This window comes from Alligator sinensis, unplaced genomic scaffold (assembly GCF_000455745.1).
Source record: "Alligator sinensis unplaced genomic scaffold, ASM45574v1 scaffold674_1, whole genome shotgun sequence".
NCBI lineage: Eukaryota > Metazoa > Chordata > Crocodylia > Alligatoridae > Alligator > Alligator sinensis.
Genome location: NW_005842032.1, coordinates 302,665 through 324,049, shown reverse-complemented (window position 1 = coordinate 324,049; position 21,385 = coordinate 302,665). Strand labels below are relative to the sequence as shown.

Below are 21,385 nucleotides of genomic sequence, written 5' to 3'. Positions count from 1 at the left end.
GAATTTAAAAAGAAATAAAGAAGAAATAAATTAAAGGAGGTCTCATGTTTTAATCAATTGAGTTTTGGGATTGGGGTGTGGGAGATAGTTGTTATGATTCCCAGGGTAGTTGGGAGGTAGGAGAAATGAGGGATATGGCAATTTTGGGAAGCTACTATCCCCTGCCCTGGGAAGGAGGCGCCAGCTCATGGGGACCCAATCCAGCCCCCTATCTTGTGTCCCATCCACTCTCCCTAGATCCCACGCCTAGATCCACCCATGCCTTTCAGCCTGGCTAGCTGGCATGAGTTCTGCAGGGTGTTTGCATGCAGTTAGACCTGTGGGTGTCAGAAGGCCACAGCATCAGAGGCAAGAGGTGATGTCAGAGTCAGGGGGGTGGAAAGTTTGTGAACATAGAACAGAAGGGTGGGAGAGGGGACACTGCACCCTGGGTTTCTGAAAGACTGTAATTTGGGCATCTCATCTGTGGAGAGTGGTCACACATTAATGGAACATGAGCTGAGTAACATGAATTAGAGATAAATCTGCCCTGGAGTAGCACAACTTTAAGCCATCTAAAGTGGATTTAAAACTAGTTTCAGGTATTAATATGTGGATAATCTAGGAGTTAAGAGCTCCAGGAGCCACTTAAAATTAATGTCTAAGAAGACCCTCACAGTCACATGTTGCATTCTATGGTTTACTTCTTGGTATTTAAGAAGCATGCAGTTTGGAATACTTCTAAAACTTACCTTAAATCAACCCTTGTAAGTGGAAATAAGTATTTCAGAATTTCTGGTTATAGACATCAGTGAGGTAAAATTACATTGAAGTTGAAGTCACATTCTTTTTTGTGAAGTTGAAGCCACATTATTTTGAAGTCACAAGTTGAAGTCACATTATTTTGTCCATTGGAAATTTGTTAAAACCAGAATTTTCATAAATTAGAGAAGAAGTTTTTAGGTTTATCAGTTGGCTTATTGCACTGCAGAACTTTTGCCTATTGGCAATGGTAATCTCATCAAGGTCAAGAAAAACAAATTTAAGAGATTTGTGTTTTTGTAGACATTAGCTTCTGAAGAACAAGTTGCACAAGAAGTTAAGACTGACCTTTCAAAGGATGGAGAATGAATGTTTTCTTCATTTTGCTTTGTTTTGATTGGAGAATTAGGAAAACAAACGTTATTTTTGTTAAGTCTATCTATAATATTTTACATGTATTCAGTTTTATTTATTATGACAAATGAATGTAGGCCACTGGCAATAGAATTTTAATCATCTGGGTGTTTTCTACTGGCAAGAGAATTACATTGGCAGTATTTGTAGCATATTGTGGACAACTTACATAATATTTGCATGATGATTGGCCCTTCAGGGTTTTTAAAAATAAGTTATTCACAAACCCAAACAAATGGTATAATTTATTTTGGACACAAATTGATTTTGGTGTTCTATAATTAGCAAGTATAGTTTTAGCATCATCTGTAGTGATTTTGAAATCTACAAAACATATTGCAAAAAGATAAAAATTACATCCACTGGAAGTTCAGTAGAATCATAATTCCATCTCTTAATGGATTAACGTGTTTCAGTTTGCTTTTCCTACATCTCCTCTTTGTGTTTCATGTCATATCATGTTTTTCTTTCTGCTCAGTTTTGCCATGTGCTGTTTTGTTATCGGTTGGTTCCAAGCCAAACCATGAGACCTCCATTTGTTTGGGGTGCAGAACAATGATAATAAAAAGGGCATTTCAAGATTCCTGTTTAACAGACTTCCCTCTCTGCAAAATAGGCCATATCCTTTTCTCCTTTTTGCTTTTACAATCCAAAAAAAATAATAGTTATCAGAGTTATAATTAACGTTTAGTTAATCTGATTTTACTATTCAAACAGAGGGGGAGTAAACATAAACCAAATTGATTTTAGGCCATATTTTGAATGTTTGCCATCTGGCCTTATGTCACTTAGAATGGCAAAGTTACAAATAAAATTTTATACTTGCAATATATAATGGCTGTAATCACTGTTTAAAATGTGCAGTATTATTTCAATTGGGTCTAATGCTCATGTTAAATGCTATAATGGATTTAATCCAGTCATCTTTTTCTGTCACACAGATTCATAGATTGTAGAGTGGGAAAGGACCCCGAAGGATCATCGTGTCCGACCCCTTGCCCCAGGCAGGAGAAGGACTGAGGTCAGATGCCCCCAGCCAGGTGCCTATCTAGCCTCCTCTTGAAGACCTCCAAGTTAGGTGATAGTACCACCTCTCTTGGCAGCCTGTTCCAGATTCTGGGCACCCTTACTGTGAAAAATTTCTTCCTAATGTCTAACCTGAATCTACACTCCGCTACTATGTACCCATTATTCCTAGTTACTTCTAGGGGTGCCCTGGTAAATAGCTCATCTCCAACTCTCTGTTGTCCTCCCTTGATAAACTTATAAGCTGCTACAAGGTCTCCCCTCAGATGTCTCTTGTGAAGGCTGAAAAGATCCAGATCCCTCAACCTCCCCTCGTAGGCTCATGCACGAAGGCCACTAATCATATGAGTGGCCCTCCTCTGGACCCTCTCCAGATTCTCCGCATCCCTCTTGAAGTGCAGTGCCCAGAACTGGACACAGTACTCCAACTGTGGCCTGACCTATGCTGCATAGAGGGGGAGCATCACCTCCCTCAATCTGTTGGTCATGCATATGCTAATGCATGATAAGGTGCGATTGGCTTTGTTGATAGCTTCATTACACTGCTGGCTCATGTTCATCTTGGAGTCAACTATAGGTGTGCTGGGGATTCCTCCTCCCTAGATAGAGTACCTTGCATTTGTCGTTGTTGAATTGCATCTTGTTTCATTCTGCCCATTGCTCCAACCTGTCCAGATCACCCTGTATGCACTCCCTGCCCTCCCTGCCCTCCCTGCCCTGTTAACCTTGCCCCATAACTTGGTGTCATCTGCAAACTTGGACAGGGTGCTCTCCACACCCTTGTCCATGTTGTCCTGTGGGGTCAGACCAACTCTCAGGATCTCAATATTGTGCTGTTAGACAGGAGGGTGTGACACAATTGCACATATACAAACACACAAATCAATTAGGTGCATACACACACACACACTACCAACTCAGGCACATACACATCCAACCCAGCCTAGGCACATGCATAACTATCACCAATTCAAGCACATACACACTACACACATGAAAAATTAGACAGCAGTCAGTTGTCAATACCTACACACTCCGTACACATACACAGATCACTGATTTGTATATCACGCACTAATTTGTATATCATGCATATTCACCAGTTCACACACATACCATCCACCTACACATACACACAGGTGAGTTCCTAACTTGGATGGTACGGTATGTATGTGTGTGTTTGGGGTACTTGGAATACCTGGGGGAAGGTTAAGGTGACAGAGAAAGTATAAGGAGTGAAAGTTGCTGGAACCGGTATTAAAACTGGTAGACTAGAGAGAAGCTGGGCTGAGGAGCTGAGGCTTGGGGTTACTTAAGGTCAAGTGGCCCCAGAGTTACTTGAGGTCAGTGGTACAAGGGAAAAAGCCCAGCGCCAAGGAGGAGACAGCCAGGAAAGAGAGAGAGGCAGAAACCTGGGAGCTTGGGGCTGGAAATTGAGGCTGAAAGCTGGGAGCTTGGGGCTGGAAACCGAGGCAGACAGCTTGGAGCTTGTGGGGGTAGATAAGTGATGGCAAAGAAGAAACAGTTAGGAAACCAACAAAAACCCAACTCAGGATTTCAAAATAACAGGTTTATTAAACAGACACACTACACAGCCCCATGAAATTATTGGTACACACACACACACACACACACACACACACACACACACACACACACACACTGGCAGCAGGAGAAAGAGACTCATTGGAAAGGTTGGAGTCCAGGTAGGGAAGAGAAACAGTCCAAGTCCTTGGTTGAAGAGAGGGTTGGGGTGATAGCTACCTATCCAGGCTGGAAAGGGGTCTTTGTCCAGCAGGTGTTGTCCAGAGGGGGGTCACTGTCAGGGCCTCTGGGTGGATATGTGGTGTGGCATGATGCTAGTCCAGATGGAGAGGGCATCCCAAGGAGTCGGTCTTCACAACCCCTTTTATGGGGCAGACTACCTCTGATCTCCTATGGGGAGGGCATGTCCAGGCAATGTCTGTAGTGTTCTAGAGGGTTCCAGGTGTCCTTACTGAGCATATGCATTCTTGGCACAATGGTGGGTTGCCTCATCTTTTGTTTCTTGAATGCTGAGGGTGGTTCCAATGGCTGGGTCATTGGTCCAGGTATTGGTTTTGATGTTTCGGTCATTCAAAAAGAGCTATTTTTAGAGCTACTGCCATTGTCTCTCAAGCACCCTCATTCATCCCCATTCATTCAGAAACCAAGTTATATAGGAGGGGTAGGTATGAGTCATAGGTTACAACATATTTACACAACAGGGCATGGGGACAAGATGGAGACTTGACAAACAAAATGGAAACTTGACATGACTTATGCTAACTTACATATGTAGGCCTAAATCATATAGTACCAGTAAAACAGTAATATAGAACAGTAACAATCAATATAAACATAATAATTATACAATGTAAAGAAGGAGAAAAAACAAAACAAATACAACTTGCTACCAAAATAAAATGCTGATGCTTATCCTATGTCTTAGCTCACTTATCTATAGGGAATAGAGAGGGAGAGAAAAAGTCAGAAATGGTTGGGGAAGGGGAGGGAATGCATTTTAAAATTAAAAAAAAAAAGAAAAACTGGGGGTTTTGCTACATCCAAATCACTGATGAAGATATTAAAAAACACTGGTCCAAGGACTGAACCCTGTAGAACACCACTGCCCACCTCCTTTCAGGTCGAAAACGACCCATCCACCACCACTCTCTGGGTGAAGTCCCTAAGCCAGTTGGCCACCCACCTGACTGTTGTAAGCATCCACTCCACAGCCTGCTAGCTTCCTTATTAGAATTAGGATGTGAAACTTAAAGGAGGCCTTCTTAAAGTCCAGCCTCAGCTCCAGTATCAAGGCAGTGTGTTACCTGGTTGTAATAGGCTATAAGGTATGTCAGGCACGATCTACCTGTGACGAACCCTTGCTGGTTTCCTTTCAGCATCTTTCCCCTGCTGAGCCTTCACAAATGTGCTCTTTAATGATTTTTTCCAGTGTTTTCCCAAGGATAGAGGTAAGACTGACTGGCCTAAAGTTACCCGGTTCATCCCTTTTCCCCTTCTTAAAAATGGGCACCACATTGGCCCTTTTCCAGTCCTCAGGGACCTGGCCAGAGCACCATGAGTGCCAGTGGCTCAGCTATGACACTGGGCAATTCCTTCAGCACCCATGTGTGGAGGTCATCTGGGCCTGCTGACTTGTACCCATTCAGCCCCTCCAAGTGCTCCTTAACTAAGTCAGCACTAACCATTGGTGGTCTAGTGCCTCCCGGACATCTATCTATGTTCAAACTGGGGGAATTGTCTTGGCCAGTACTTAGGAATACTGAAGCGAAGAACTCATTGAAGAACTCTGCCTTTTTCCCCTGTGTTGGCCACCAACTGTTCTGATTTGTCCTGCAGGGGCCCTATGTTACTCTGTGCCTTCCTTTTGCTCACTATGTATCTGTAGAAGGACTTTTTTTTGTCCTTGATTGTTGTAGCCAGCCTAAGCTCCAGTCCTGCCTTGGCCTGCCTAACTGGTTCCCTGCAACAGCGCACCAGGGAGGTATATTCCTCCTTGGTGGCTGCCCCCCTCTTCCCCTGCCTATAAATCTCTTTCTTTGTCCCCAACCTTTTCTGGAGTTCCCTGTTCAGCCAAGGGGGCTTTTTAGTCCCCTTGCCCCCTTTCCTGCATGATGGAATAGTCTCCTTTTGTGCACCAAGGATCACTCCCATGAGATACCGCCAACCCTCCTGGACCCCCATAAACTCGATGCTCTTGAATTCAGCCACCTCACTAACTAGCCTTCTAAGTTTACTAGAATTGGCCCTTCTGAAGTCTAACACTTTAGTTTTGCTGGTTATTTTTCCCACCCTTCGCTGGATTGTGAATTCTACCAAATGATGGTCACTATCTCCCAGGTTACTGTACATACTGTACATTTTAGCATTTGGACACTTTGAAACGACCCAAATTTACCAGAATAAAATTTGAAGTTGATGGGATTTAGAATATATTAGGTGCTTCAGAAAATATTAATGAAAGTCTATACTAAGTTTACTAACCCATCAGTATCCAACATCCATTGCGATCACTTATAAAGGGCACTAATATTGGAAATCATCTTGAGTTCTGTAGAATTGATAATGAGGTTAAAAATAAGTCATGATTAATTCATGATGCAAGTTCTGATAATCAGAGCAGAATATGCAGACAAGACAATGCACAGATCTCTTTATAGTGTTGGGTTTATATTATTTTGAGGGGGGTTTTTGGGCGGGGGAGTGGTTTGTTTAAGTTCTTAAATCTGCTGGTAGCCCACTTTAAATTAATGGAGAGAAAAGTGAAAGCATGACTGCTACGTTGGGACTGACGGAAGTTAAAATAAGAAATTTCACAACCTCTTAAAATTTCACAAAGCTCTTAAATCAGGGGCGGGCAATTATTTCAGGCAGAGGGCTGCTTACCGAGTTTTGGCAAGGTGTCCAGGGCCACATGGGTGGCCCCTTGACTGGTGCTTCACCCCTTGACAGGTGCCTGCCCCTAGTTGCCACCTTGGGACCAGAATTCCTGCCTCCTAACCCCCTACCTTTGCCACCAGAAGTCCCTCCCTTTGCCCCCAGAAGTACTCCTTTCAGCAAGGGGTTTCACCATCTCAGAACCAAAAAAAATACCAAATTATATTCTAAAAATCGAACATCTACAACATTCATTAATTTGATTTCAAAACATTTTTTGTCCTGATTTACATGTGTTTGTGTAGTGCACATAGAGGTTATCGCACAATAGCTTAAAATGAAGTCTTACTCTTGTAAACTGTGGAGGAGTGGGTACAGGTTTGTGGGGGGCTGTGGGTATGTGCAGGGATTGTAGGGGGTGAGTATGGGGTGAGGGAGCATGTGGGGTATGGGTGGGGTGTGGGGTGGGTATGGCCCACAGGCCATATTTTGCCCACCCTTGCTCTAAATAATGTTCCACCCAGTGTGACATCTTCTTGTTCTTATCAGTGATTTTTACTTTGCCATCTTGAGACTTAAGGGGGGTGACTTTAGTGACTTCTTTTCAGGTGTGCCTGGTGAACTCGGAGACAGGTGGGGCAAGTGGCATGGGTGGAGGGAGAAAAAAAATTGCAGGGGGTTGATATGCAGGAAAGTCTGCGGGTGGGGGGGCGGGGGAAGGGCCATGGGGGTAATGGGATGGGTCATCCAGGGACATGGCACAAGTGAGCCACAGGGGGGAAACATGCCCTGGCTCCCACGGTGCACACAGCATTGGGAAGCCGGCCCTCCCCCTCCCCTGGACGAGCCACCTGCAGCCCCAGTCTCAAGTCCCACCTGGCTGGGCAGCAGCCCCAGCCCTGCCCAGCTCCCTACTTACAGGGGCCTCAATCCTCCTCTCCCCCACTTACCTGCTGGAGCTGCTGTCCAGGCTGCCTGGGGCCAGTGCATGTCTGCACATGGCACCCCATGTCTTCTGCCTTCCTCCCAACAGCTCTTTACCCAAGCTGGGGTGTCAGTACAGGCATCCCACTTCCCACCTAAACAAGTAGCTATTTCAATTATTTGAACTGGTCAAGTGTTTCTGCTGTGCATGCACCATTGGGGTGGTAAGGAGATCACCCCAAGGTGCCTTACTGCGCATATGCATAGCAGACTGGACCAGCCTGCATAATCATGACATGATTAATCATGTCATTTTGAAACTGGTGTGGCGGCACCTGAGCACCCTTTCTTGACCAACCACCACTGCTTTTGTTGCTGAGGATAGTTTTGATTTCACTAGAATAATTCGGTCTAGATGAGAAAAAAGTCTAGGAAGTCACAAAAGCAAAGGAAATCCTGCCAGATTAACTGTGTCCTATTCTCTGTAGAAGGAGACCATTTTATGGGAGGTCTTTGAGGGAACAAACTAACCTAAATGTATTGATTGTGTCTAAAGAGGCTAGGCCTGCTTAGAGAATGGTTAAGCTTATATAGGTAAGGTAGACATGTGAAGACTCTTTCTAAAAATCCTTTTGTCCTGAATGCTTTCCCTTCCTGTTATAATAAACAATACTTTGCTTTTAAGAAGGCTTTATGATCACTTTACACCACTTTGTGACAGATTTACAAAGGGAGGAACTACAGATGCCATGGCTAGCTGGATCTGCTGAATAAAAAGACTTGATGCATAGGGTTCTGTCACCCAGGCCCTGCACAATAGTGGGAGAATTGCAAGATTTCACCTTAAGGGAGGTAACGACTTAAGGCTTCCCACCTGAAATTGTACATTCAGAGAAACCAGGGATGGGACAGAGGTAAAACTAGTTCTACACCTGTAACACTATTGTGCTATCACTCAGTTGCCACAGTTTTTCTTTCTTTCTCTTCTATCACTCTTGTATTCATAGGAAAAAAAATCACTTAGAACTATAAGTGCATCAAGAAATACTTGATGCATGTGTGTGATACATCTATTCCCCATTTCTTTGTATGAATTAAGCCCAAGGGGAAACTGAAAGGAAGCATCAGTACTAAATCCTAGGTTTATTAATGGAAAAAATGTTTAAAAACAAAAAGACCCCCAAACCATTTATTTGTCTTTTGGAAAAGTCTGAGACCAGGTCTGTGTAAGGCCAGATTTTCTGGTATCTCTCTCCTGGCAAAATTTCTTAGTATAAATGTACCTTATATCAGCAAATATCAGCTTTTGCTAGTACAATTTATACAGTATTTCAGGAGTGAAATGTGCTATACTAGCACGTGTACTTTCCTGGAGATACAAATGTATCTATACAGGAAGTTGCATTATTATAGAAATGCCACAACAGGTATAACACTAATAGACATTACTATACCAGCAAATGTGTCTCACTTAAACCTAACCTTAGACCAGGGGCATAAAACTCATTTATACCCCTGGTCTAAGGCTATGCTTAGGTGAGACACATTTCATAGTTTCAAAGTTGGTAGGGTCGGAAGGGACCTGAGGAGATCATCTAATCTGACGCCTTGCCGTGGCAGGAAAGAGTACTGGGGTCAAACGACCCCGGCCAGATGTTCATCCAGCCTCCTTTTAAAGACCCCCAGCGTAGGAGCCAGCACCACTTCTTTTGGAAGTTGGGTCCAGGTCCTAGCCACCCTGACAGTGAAATAGCGCTTCCTAATGTCTAGCCTGAAACTACCCTCCGCTAGCTTGTGTCCGTTGTTTCTTGTAACTCCTGGGATTGCTCGGGGGAACAGGGACTCTCCCAATGCCTGCTGTTCCCCCTTGACTAGTTTGTAGGCTGCCACTAGATCCCCTCTCAGCCTTCTCTTTTGGAGGCTGAACAGGTATAGCAATGTACCCCCACTGGCATATTACCCTCTGGGACCAGTGAGGGGGCTCTTTGTGGGCATGGCAAGTGGTTGCATCTGTGGTGAGACCAGCCAGCCCCCAGCCACTGCAGCAGGTCAAGTGGCAGCTGCGGGGCTAGTGATGGTGGCGATGGGTCCAGCAATGGAGCTGGCATGCCAAGTAGCGATGAGATGAGGCATCCCTATGAAATGAAAAAATGTTGCCTTTTCCACCATGGTAACAGTGTTAAAGCAGCTGCATTATTCTCATTTGAGTCTGTTTAATCCCATTAAAGAAATCAGTCCATTTTTATTTTGCCCCTGTTCCTTTCACCAACAGTTTTGAAGTGATTTAGGCACCCAACTCATTGAAAAGTCAGTGTCTGACTCTAGGTTGTGCCTTGAAATTTTCCCCTTTCATTTGTTTGTCTTGTCAAGCTCTCCTGATTTAGTGAAGCACTTAAGCAGCACATCACTGCAAGCACACATGCAGTGCCATGGTATACAGGCAGTCCTCAGACTTACAATGCAATTGGTTCCTGAAAACCGTGTCTTAAATCAAAACGTTGTAAGTTGGAAACAATTTTCTCATAGGAACAATGTTATCAATGGGGGATTGGTTCCTTTATGATGCTGAACACAGCTGCCCCCAGCTGGTAAGTCTGGGAGGGGGTGCGGCACTGCTGGTCCGGGAGGGCATGGGGAAGGGGTAGGCAATTGGATCTTTACAGGGCAGGCAGGGCTGGGGCTGTGCTCTGGGTGGGCATTGCAGGAAGCAGGGGCTATGCCCTCCTGCCACTTGCCCAGCCAGGCCACCCAAAGTGCAGCCCTGACCCTGCCCTCCCTGTGCAGATCCAGTTGCACACGCCCCCCCACCCCAGGCTGGGTCAGGGGGCGTGGGACTGAGCTGCTGTGCTGCCTCTGGCTGAGCAGTGTGCAAAGACAGGAGCTGCCTTGGCCTCCTCATGCATCCATCCCATGCCCCCCTGCCCCTCTCTGCCCTGGCTGGGCGAGAGGTGGCAGGGCATGGGGGAGGGGGTATGTGCCCCCAGATCAGGGCAAGGCAGGCAAAAAAAGTGGGGGCTGCAGCCACCCCAAAATTTGCCCACAGCTCCCACTGCCCACCCAGAGTGCAGCCCGGTGCAGCCCTGACCCTGCCCACCTTGCGCAGATCCGGGGGCACATGCCCCCCCATGCCCTGCCACCACTCACCCAGCTGGGGTGGAGCAGAGCAGAATGGGGAGGCACAGGACAGAGATGTGGGGAGGTTGGGGTGGCTTCTGCAACTGTGTGCCGCTTGTCCTGAGGCAGCGCAGTGGTTCCATTCATGCCCCCCTGCCCCAGCCTGGCCTGGCTCTGCTGGGCAAGCGGTGGGAGCAGCACGGAACAGTGGGAGCCACTTCAGTCTCTGGTCTCCCCATGCCTCCAGTCTCCCTGTGCCTGTGTCCTGTGTCCCCCCATGCCCCATCCCAGCTGGGCATGTGGTGGCAGGGCATGGGGGAGTACATGTCCTCAGATCATCTGAAGACAATGCAGCATTTCCGTCCCATGCTCCCCTGCCCTGGCCTTGCCCAGTCCGGCTGGGTAAGCAGTGGGAGGGCATAGCCCCTGCTCCCAGTGCTGCTTGCCCAGAGCACAGCCCTGGCTCCCGCCCACTTCGCACAGATCCAGTTGCACACGCCCCCCCCCCCCCCCATGCCCTCCTGGACCAGCGGCACGCTGTGGCAGGAGCCGCCCCATTCCCTTTCCCAGGTGGGAAGCGCTTGCCCCAGCCCCTGTCCCAGCCCCAATCCCTCTCTCATTACTGGGGCATTGATCTGCCCCCCTACGCCCCTTCCCTCCCCCCACCACAACAGACTTATCAGCTGGAGGCAGCTGTGTCCAGAGTTGTAAAGTTGAAGCCACCATTGGAACCTCGAAACAAGGTGTAAATTTATAAAGGTCATAAGTTCCGTTCATCATAAGTCAAAAAGTTGTAATTCAAGGACTGCCTGTACAGCAAAGGCACTCTCATGCTTCAAATGGGGCATGATGATGACATAAGGTCATGGGTGGCCAAGAAATAATACAAGTCTAGAAATGAGGGAACTCCAAGTGATTTCAATAATGGGGGAAATATGCTACCATAAAATAATGCAAGCCTTGATAAATAGTAAGGTGATTACTAACAAGAAATGTTACTAACAAGAAAAAGAGTGTTGGTTATAGCCTTGTTGGTCTAAGGACATAGGCAGAAAAGATTCTTTGGGTAAATGTGTTATCTTTAATTAGACCAACTAAATTGTTTGAATAATTGTTCTTTGCAAGCTTTTGGGCGCAAACACCCTTCTTCAGGCCTGAAGAACTTTGATTAACAAACAAACAAACAAAAAAGATTTTACTAGCAAGATGTTTAAAACAACCCTTAAAATTGATATAGCATGTATTGCATATTACAAAGAGATGACATGTATGACTCTGGCACCTTCAATAAATTGTTTTGCCAGAACAGCCATGACTCAAGGGACTGAAATCTCTATTACAGTGCATTGGCTCTGCAACATACATTCATCAGAACATACTTGGCCTTAATCCTGCAATTTAGTTCAGCCCAAACAGTTCTTCACACCTATGTAGAATGTTGTTGACTTCACAATACTTCACAAGTGTTCTTTGTTAGTGGAGTGTGTGTTTGTGCATCTGTGTATAACATGTCTATGTAGTTATTATAGTGTTAGAACCATAAATATTCAAGACTAGATCATCATCTGGTTGATCAATTTTAGCTTCATTGATATTACTGATGTCTTTCAGTTGACAGTGACAGATTCTAGCCAGCTATTTATTTTGGAGTGGAAGTCTTGCTTCCTTTAGAAGCTGTTACACGGCAGATCAGTGCTCAAAGTGAACAATATAATTTGAGAGGACTGGCTTCCAGTCCACTGCTTTCTCTGCTGACCATACTCCCCCCCCCCTTTGACAAAGACATGGATTAATATTTTTTTAAATATTAAATTAACTATACAAAATTGCACGTTTACCTTAGCCAAATATTTTAATTCGGTGGCCAAAAACTGTTCCCCCATATGTTTGTTTGTTTTTTAATTCCCTTTCTCTTGTCCTGCATAGATACCAAATTGTACAGTGGAACGTTGATCAGCGGTTCCTGTTTGTGAGTGGAACTGCCAGAACAGTAGAATGGGCATGAGCAGAGGAGACTGTGCAGTTTCAGAACTAGCAAGGGGTTGTAAAAGTAATAAAAAAACAATAACAGCAGCAACATGGCTTGCTGTCCCAACCCAGATGTCACATTTCTAAAAATTTTTGAGGGTATTTCCAGCATTACCACTTTTAAGACGCTGAATAACCTGAAAGGAGCATAGAGAAAACTCCTGCTATTTTAGACGTCTACGACGTCTAGACGTACAGGAGATAATCTTCATTACCGACAACTGTGAAGTTTTGTCTGGGACTTCTAACTGAATATTTCTAAGACAATTTCTACAAAAAGTAAAATTGCCATTTCTTTCATTTAGAAGCATGAAGTATATACAAACTAGCCTTCAGTTCAGGAAAATAGTCCCTAGAACAAATATAAATCTATCATAATTAGTCATCAGAAAATTTGAATAAATATAAAATTACCACAGAGTAGGAGGCAGGCATGTGCAGCATTCAAAACACACAGAGTGTAAAATGATGTTATTGTTGCCTTTAGAAATAGTTCAAAGTAGCCTGCATTACTGAGGAAAGGGCTGATAAGCAGAATGTCAAAAGCTTGTTTCATGAGTGATTCCAAGCAAGCATAGTATTCTAACCAGCTGATTCTATAGCTATTTTTGGTATTCTCCATATCATGATTACATATACCAGGAATGACTGGAGCCTGCAAATATGGTAAACCAGCCAGGAATCCTGGGACATGCTCCATTGCTAGTTTAATAGTCCTGCAACACTGACAATCGGTTGTCCTTTTCACTTCAAATAGTTAAGGGAAGTCTAACAAGTAACTGCTTAGTTCTCTAGAAAAAAAACAGAGTATACTTCCTGCAGGCAGCTATTTTTAGCAGTGATGCAGTGTCCAAAGTGTTAACTAATTGAGTCATCAGGTTTCATATTTGGCCAGAGAAAATGGCAGTGGAAGAGGGAGAATGCTTCTCAGAACAAGTAAGCATTTCTAGATTCTGAAATGGGAGTAAAAGCTGAATGTCAAATTTATATAATGGGTATTTAAAAAATCTTTAATTATATAAAAGAAAAAATATCACATATGATAAAATATATTTAAATTAATTTGCTGTATTTTCTAGTTTGACATTTGTTATTGTAGATGGAAGTGGCATTCAGATTATATCAGGGAATGTATATTGTCCCTGTGTTGTAAGAATATCCATATTTGCTCCGAGTATTTCAGAGAGGATGCGTAGTAAAATTCCAAAAGGATTTTGTTATCTATTTTTTTTTAGTTTATGCATCAAAAAACTATGCCTTTAATTGAATTGCATTTTGATAGATACAGCTTCATCCTGAAAACCTATACCTACATGTATAACTCCTACTTACTTGAGTAATCCCACTGACCTTAATGGCAGTGCTTAGATGAGTAAAGATTACTCATGTGAGGAAGTGGTTGCAGGATCAAATCTGTAATGTAAATTACTATGTTCAGTTCTTAGCTATTTGGTTGGGTTATTACGATCGTTTAAAAATATTTAAATCTTTAAATTTAAACATAGTTAATAGCAGTTTGGCTTCCTTTACTCCCCTTTCCCACCTTTTGGTATTCCTAGAAGAATAAAAATTAGTCTCTCTTGAAGGTCAGCAATATTTTCCAGGAGTCACTTCCTTTATTTCTAGGAATTTACTGATAAAATAACCTAGAAATTACAAACATATTAACAAAATTTCGTACATGGAAAAAAATATATTGAGCTCTTAAATTTGTATCTTTGCTCTTTTTCTATATCAGAGCCACATAGCATATGAAAATTCATCTTCATAGAGATTATGACCTTTTTCTAGTTTTCTGCTTATTCTTCTTATTGCTAAAATTGATCCCAACTTCCAAATGAAACTATAAAACAGAATACATATATTTGAATGTTGTGTTGTTAAAGTAGTTATAGGAAAAAACTTCTCTAGAAAGAGTTAATATTGAGATAGTACTTGATATTGTTTATAGTCACACTTTCTTTCGTTAGTAAAATGGTAGTACAATATGTAACATTCATTACCATACTTGGAAATGCCCCACATTTAAATGGACTTTAGTTCTGAAGGAAAGTTAAGGATACCCAAGATGTCCATCAAATATGGCAACAAGTCAAGAAATGATTAAATTCTTAACTTCTTATTCATTTAGTTCGGTTATAATTTAAAAAATCTTATACATCTTTTAAGTGCCTTTTGTGAAGGAAATTTACTCTTATAAGCAAATTTAGAATTTAAAAAGATTTTTTAAAACTGTTTCTAATGGTCCCTCTACCTGCAGACACTTCTGCTTATAACTTCTAGTGTTAAGGAAAACTCTAATTTATGTAAATTTTAAAATGGGTATATAATGTTTACTAAATTATATTATTTTGCTCTTGTTACAGCAATAATATTTATATTTTAAAATTCCAGTACTGAGTATTAGAAGTATACTTCATGCTAATTACTCATAAAGATATTAAAAATGTTTGCTATTACATTCCAACAATCCTACAAGCATATATCTGAAATGCAACATGCAGTCACCAAAATATGACTGACTTTCAAAGTAGGAAAAACTTATACAGTATTATCATGAATGCTGATAGTTACAACGAGAACATAAGTTAGACCATTTTGATAGTAAAATGAATCATTACAACACTATGGCTGCGAATGGGTGTTCATTTCTAGCAGTGGAAAATTAACATTTCTAGAAGTGGTTCTGGGAGATAGAGCAGTACAGCCTGCAACTGCCTGCCCCAGGCTTGGGGATGGCCTCTCTGAGCCCAGTTTCAAGTCCCCAAACCCTGCCCCTGCTGCCCAGCTGGGAGCCAGGCCCACAATTTAAAGCCTGAAGCCTGGGAACTGAGGTGAGGATAGGCCACACAGTGGCCTGTATCTGATCTCCAGTCCCCAGCTCCTGAGGCTTTCCAGTCATCACCCCTGCTGCTCAGCTGGGTGGCAGGGTGGGAAGGGGAAGCCAGAGGGAGCTGCCTGGCTGGCCTCCTTTGCCTCTTCACCAAAATGGGGACTGCCCAGTTTGGGGAAGAGACAAAGAGCAGTGGCTGGTGTTCCCTTTTCCTCCCTTCCCAGACCACTCTGTGAGGTGGGGAGAACAGTGGACAAAGCCCAGCACATTCCCCAAGCTGGTAAGCCCCTGATTTGGGGAAGAGCTGCACACCATACAAGCATTCACTCTTGTGATATATAATCTGTCTCAAGGGAGAACTTCCAAATTGAGAACTGAAAGATGTTCTCCTGGAAGGGACATATTTCCACCAGGAGAAACAATGGCTGTCATGATAGAAATGTAGCACCTGTATATGGCCTGTATTTGAGCTTGGATATTGTTACATTTTATGCAAAGCCTGTAGGTGAATAGGCTGGAGTTTAAAATCAGTTTTTCTTCAGGCAGTGGCTTTAGAAGTGTGCTGGCCCATTTCATCCTGTGCTTGATCATTGTCAGAGTAAAATGATATTTTTGTTGATATTCAGTGTGTTGTTAGAAGCTTACTAGAAACTAGTTTATCTGTTGGTACATGCTGTAATGGTTTAAATAGAAGATACAATAATTAACTGAGATGGACTGAACTATGCAGAGAAGCTCACAAGAAAGAATATAGACAGTATTTTCTTTTGAATTGTTTTTTGACATGTTATTCATGATAGCTTCTGATTCTCAGTTTCAGTGGGAGTTTAGGATGTACAAGTAGTCTATAATACATATTGTACAGTCAAATCGCTATTAAAAATGATGGCTCTTTTATGGTTAATTAATTACTGTACACACATCATCAAATGCCAAGGGGCACTGCCAAAATATGACTGATAAATTATTGGCTATTTACAGCTCTTTTTTGGAAAGTTGGAATAACCTGATCCTCAGTTAGATACTTAAGTAATAACAAAATAGTGAACTGAAAAGTTAGACTATTAAAGGTAACAAAGACGCACTGCTTATTTAAATTGAAAAATTTTAATTGATCTGTTGAAGTAATTTTTATTCTCTTAAAATGTTTGATTTATTTCATTCTTATACTGAGAAATATAGTAATTTTTTGGTTAAGAAAGAAACAAATTCAATGTATATTGAATTCTTAGGTATTTTTGGTTAAAATGGAGCAGAGTTTGCAAACACTTATCAATTTACTCAAGGAAAAAAAGATACCGTGATAAAGATTTTTAGAGTGCCTTCTGAACAGTTCTGTTAGGAATCTTTGGCAAGCCCAGCATAAATTGTTTAGATCTTCTGATGGTTCTAAAAGTCAGAAAAATTTTAGTCTAGCTCTAAACTGTATGGTGACTGTGTGAAAGTGGCAGCTTCTTACTTGGCACATCCAATTGTTGGGCATTTTTCAGAGTCATACTTCCTCATTTTAATGATAAAAAATAGTTTTGATTTGTTTTCATTCCTGTTCTTCCCACAGAGCCAGCTTAGCTAAATGATTATTCTTATGGTTATTAATTATTTATATTGTGGTTGCACCCAGAAGACCTAATCTTGGACTCTATTGTACAAGGCATTGTACAAGGACAGAACATAAAGGGTGGTCTTTATCACAAAAAACTTCATGTGTAAGAAAGAGAGATTCAGCACTCCTTAATCTTCCTTTTGCATGAGCAACTGAATTTTTTATTAAGGTCCAATAATTTACATTATTGCAAAGCTCATGAAGCCTCAGATTACACAGATAACTCGGGGCTTAATTTGACCTTTCATGATTGATGACACTGCCTGATAGAGGACGAACAATTTGCTTTTCAGATCCCAAGTTAATTTTGCAAGTGTAGGATATAGAACAATGCACTTTATAATTAACTGATTTACATTTGGTAGGCATCGTGCTGAATACATTTTATGTAGCGACTGAGAGACAATAAGCATTCAATGAATTAGGAGAGTTTGTAAATGAAAAAGGGGATTTTCTTTTCTTTTTTGAAGCATATCTAACATGTTCTCAAGCATCATTTCTCAAAAAAGGCTTTCATTAAAATTCTGAACTAGCCTTATCCAATTTGTCCACAGAGGGAGATGATTCTTTTGGGAATTTGAAAAGCATTTGTATGGTTAATTTTTAAAATGATTCAGTACATTTAATATGCTTTTAATTCTCCATAGAGGAATCCTACAGTACTGCCTAAGTATTTTTGGAGGAATTTATTAGGGCTGTTTGCCCCCGGTGTTCCTGAGGCTCGCGGGGGTTCCTTGCTACCACAGAAAGAGTAATGAAAGTAACATGTATCATACATAGTTTGCTCTGGTTCATCTGCCTAGACTTGCATTCATAGTGTAGTGCAGATTTGGAGACTCGGGGTCTGATGCAATAAGGGCGTACAACATCAGAAATTGATGGGAAAACAAGATGTGTAGACTTTTGAGTTTGGAAAATCTGGCCAAAGTGAGCTGACAGTATCATAGTGCTTAGGGTTGGAAGGGACCTAAACAGATCATCAGGTCTGACTCCCAAGATCATCAGGTCCAACCCCCAAGATCATCAGGTCTGACCCCCTGAAGTAGTGCAACTCCAGCCACCATCACCCCCCCCCAAGTGGAAGAAACTGGCCAAACCATCATATCTCATGGGTGATGTTCACCAAGAAGACTCACGTAAAGTATTCTAGACTTTGCATCAGTCCTAGCATGGGAGAGGTGGCCACAGTGCTGTAGCTTTGCCCATGTCTCAGAGCGCACCTGCCTATTTCTATGCTGCTGTCCCTGGAAACTCAAGAAGAATGCTGGGAAGATTTCCTTCCTGCCATGCAGGTTCTGAAACCAGAATTACTCTAGGAATTCTCTGACTCTGTATGAGATATTACAGATTCAGGCTTCCGTAAGCCAACTAATGGTCTTCCATTCTGCAGAGCACATATATTACACAGCAAAAGTGGCATCAGGACTGGTAATTCTGTGACTATTAGAAGGTTAGCCAAAGAGAACCACTGTGGTGCCTATAGACCAATGTGAAGAAAAGTTATAGCTGTGATGGCTGTTAGCTGTTTACATGCTCTGACACACTAATTCTGTTTATGAAGGGGCAGCTCCCATGGCCCTGTCATGTCTGTAGTCCTGAGAAGTGAACATGTTCCCTGGGTTTCCCATCTTCAGCATCTCATATATGAATTGTATGGGTTTATCCAGGCCAAACTCTCTTTGAGTCTAGGTAAGGTGGAGCTTTCTGCTTTTGGTATGGTTTATGTGTTAAGAAACCCATGGAATTGGAATTTATAAACTCTAGGGATGTATGAAGCTTTGGATGCTGATTCGATTTGGAGGAGATTTGGCCCAATTCGGCGGCCAAATATCCAAATCTGATTCAAATCAGGAGACCAGTAAAAAGGTCCTAATTGATTTGAAGCTCTCCGAATCAATTCAGAAAAGATTCAGAGAGCTTCAGAGATTCGGTCAGTCCCTGCTCGCTGCCGGAGGGAACTAGACCCAGACTCCATTCTGGTAACTAGGGAGCAGGGTGACAGAGCCCCCCCACCCCATGCAGTATGGAGCAGTGGGGATGCCCCCCTGCCTGGCAGGAGCCAGTTAGTTTGGGGCTTTTTTATTTTAAAGAGCAGGGTGCTGGGGCCAGGCGGGGCAGCCATTGACAGGGCTGGGGGGGGGGGGGGGGCATTGACAGGACTGGGAGAGTGGGCGGGGGATGGGGCCTGTCCGATTCGGAGATTCGGCAGATTCAGCAGCAGCCAAATCTCTGAATCACATTCAGCTGAATTGATTTGGGACAGTGATTTGAATTACCAAATCGAATTACTGTCCCCCGAATTGACCCAATCTGAATCTGAAGCGGATACTTGCCACTTTGCACAGGCCTATTAAATTCCTCCGAAAATACTTGGGCAGTACTGTAGGATTCCTCTATGGAGGATTAAAAGCATATTAAATATACTGAATAATTTTAAAAATTAACCATACAAATGTTTTTCAGATTCCCAAAAGAATCACCTCCCTCTGTGGACAAATTGGATAAGGCTAATTCAGAATTTTAATGGAAGCCTTTTTTGAGAAATGATGCTTGAGAACATGTTAGAAATGCTTCAAAAGAGAAAAGAAAATATACTTTTTCATTTACAAACTCTCCTAATTCATGAATGTCTTGTCTAAGATTAGTTGAACAACTTGTCCAGTTCTATTCAGGCAAGTGATTACTGGCAAGAACTTCAAGGCAGAATTCTTTTGAATTGAAAAAGTTGGGTGAATGAGTTCAAAATGGGCATATAATAGAAAGCTAGAAATAGCCTTAACGTTGCAGATACTACAATGGCTTCATGATCCATTATACTGAAAGCTCTTAGATAACTTGTTTATGGGAATACACTTATGAAATACATTATATATATGTATAATACTTATGAAATACTTATGAAATACATGATAATACTATGAAATTTTTATGAAATACATGAAATACATGCATTATGTTTGTATTTACCATATTTACTCAAATATATGACAGCCCTGAATATAAGACAGTTCACTAATAATTAGATTCTACATATGGAATTGTTATAATCTTCAAAGTATAGAATCTAATAATTAGAGGTTTGCTTTGAATTTGTCCCTTTCCCACTGCTGTAGCAGATAAAATAAATCTGGGGGAGGTCAGGTAGCCCTCTTGCCCTCCCTAACTTTTTTCCCCCTGTGTACTCTTTCTCTCTTTCAGATTGTACTATCCCTGAGTACATGCAAGTGTGGTGCAAATTTTAAAACACTGACCTTGAAATAAACATACCTGTAGTTATTCATATATAGGCAAATTACTACAGATATTCACAGTCTGAGTTCATCCAGAATTGATGCATTTCACCTTTTTTTGAAGCTGCTGCAAGTTTTAGCACAGGTACTCCATTAAATACATTTTTGTTGTACCTACTTATAGATAGTACAAACTATGCATGATATTAGTCCAAAGACAAAAGGCTCAGAATTTACTGTATAGTTAATTGGGCTGGGCCTCAGCAGAGTCAATAGCATTTCAAGCTATAGTGGCCCCACAATTCAGCAGTGATCAGTGTGTGTGTGTACTCCAGATACTTCCCACAAAGGATTCATGTGCTATTTAGCCCCCTCCCCTGCCCCCCCTCATGATTAGAACAGGTCCTCTGATCCTTAAAAAATGTACATGCAGATGAGGCACAGGGCAACCTGGTCTGAGTTCACCAATTGGGGGCAGGGAGGGGTGGAGCCATACTAATCATATGTGACAGGCTGAGAGAGAGGCAAAAGAGGGATTCTGGGAGACCTGTTTGGGGCCCCATTTGGAGATGTTTGCCTGGCATTTAAGGCTGTTAAAGAAACAAGAATCATTGGAAATGAGAAAGAAATGTGCAGGAAAACTCAGCTGCAGGAGTGAAGAACTCAAAATGTATTCAGTATAGTGGCTCACCACAGCTTTAAAAAGAGTTGGCGCCAAGGAGGTTTGCATACAATGGGTACTACCTTATTGCATACAATGGGTACTATCTTATACAGATGGGTTGCACTAATTTATTTGTGTGGTAGGTACTCATCAGTATGTTTGCTTGGTATGTTTTTTGACACATTACAGAGAGTTGTTATCTTGAAGTGAATATGAACTTGAGAAAAAACTCCCTTAAACAAATCCAATATATCTAATGAAAGCAAGTAATTTGTTTTACTGTATTGATCAGTGGTTGATCAGCGAATGTTGGGAATATTTTATAGATTCATAGATGTTAGGGTCAGAAGGGACCTCAATAGATCATCGAGTCCGACCCCCTGCATAGG

The 21,385-nt window shown here is 42.2% G+C and overlaps 1 protein-coding gene and 1 long non-coding RNA gene across 29 annotated transcripts in view; one reads left to right on the top strand and one right to left on the bottom strand.

Annotated features, from left to right (window-relative positions):
* ANK3 (ankyrin 3) overlaps nucleotides 1-21,385 on the top strand; it is a 595,175-nt gene that overhangs the window by 301,006 nt on the left and 272,784 nt on the right. The window contains exon 1 of one of the 28 annotated variants that reach the window (XM_025202599.1): nucleotides 13,409-13,602. The exons of the other annotated variants lie outside the window; for them this stretch is intronic. Coding sequence (XP_025058384.1) covers nucleotides 13,567-13,602 — 36 coding nt within the window. The 5' untranslated portion in view covers nucleotides 13,409-13,566. Of the gene's footprint in view, nucleotides 1-13,408; nucleotides 13,603-21,385 lie in introns of those variants that run through there. 28 annotated transcript variants of the gene reach the window in all.
* On the bottom strand, nucleotides 4,609-13,137 carry LOC112550088. Its single transcript, XR_003093753.1, has 3 exons — nucleotides 13,081-13,137; nucleotides 7,551-7,679; nucleotides 4,609-4,660 (listed from the first exon to the last, which is right to left on the bottom strand). It is a non-coding gene; the product is annotated as an uncharacterized LOC112550088 (long non-coding RNA).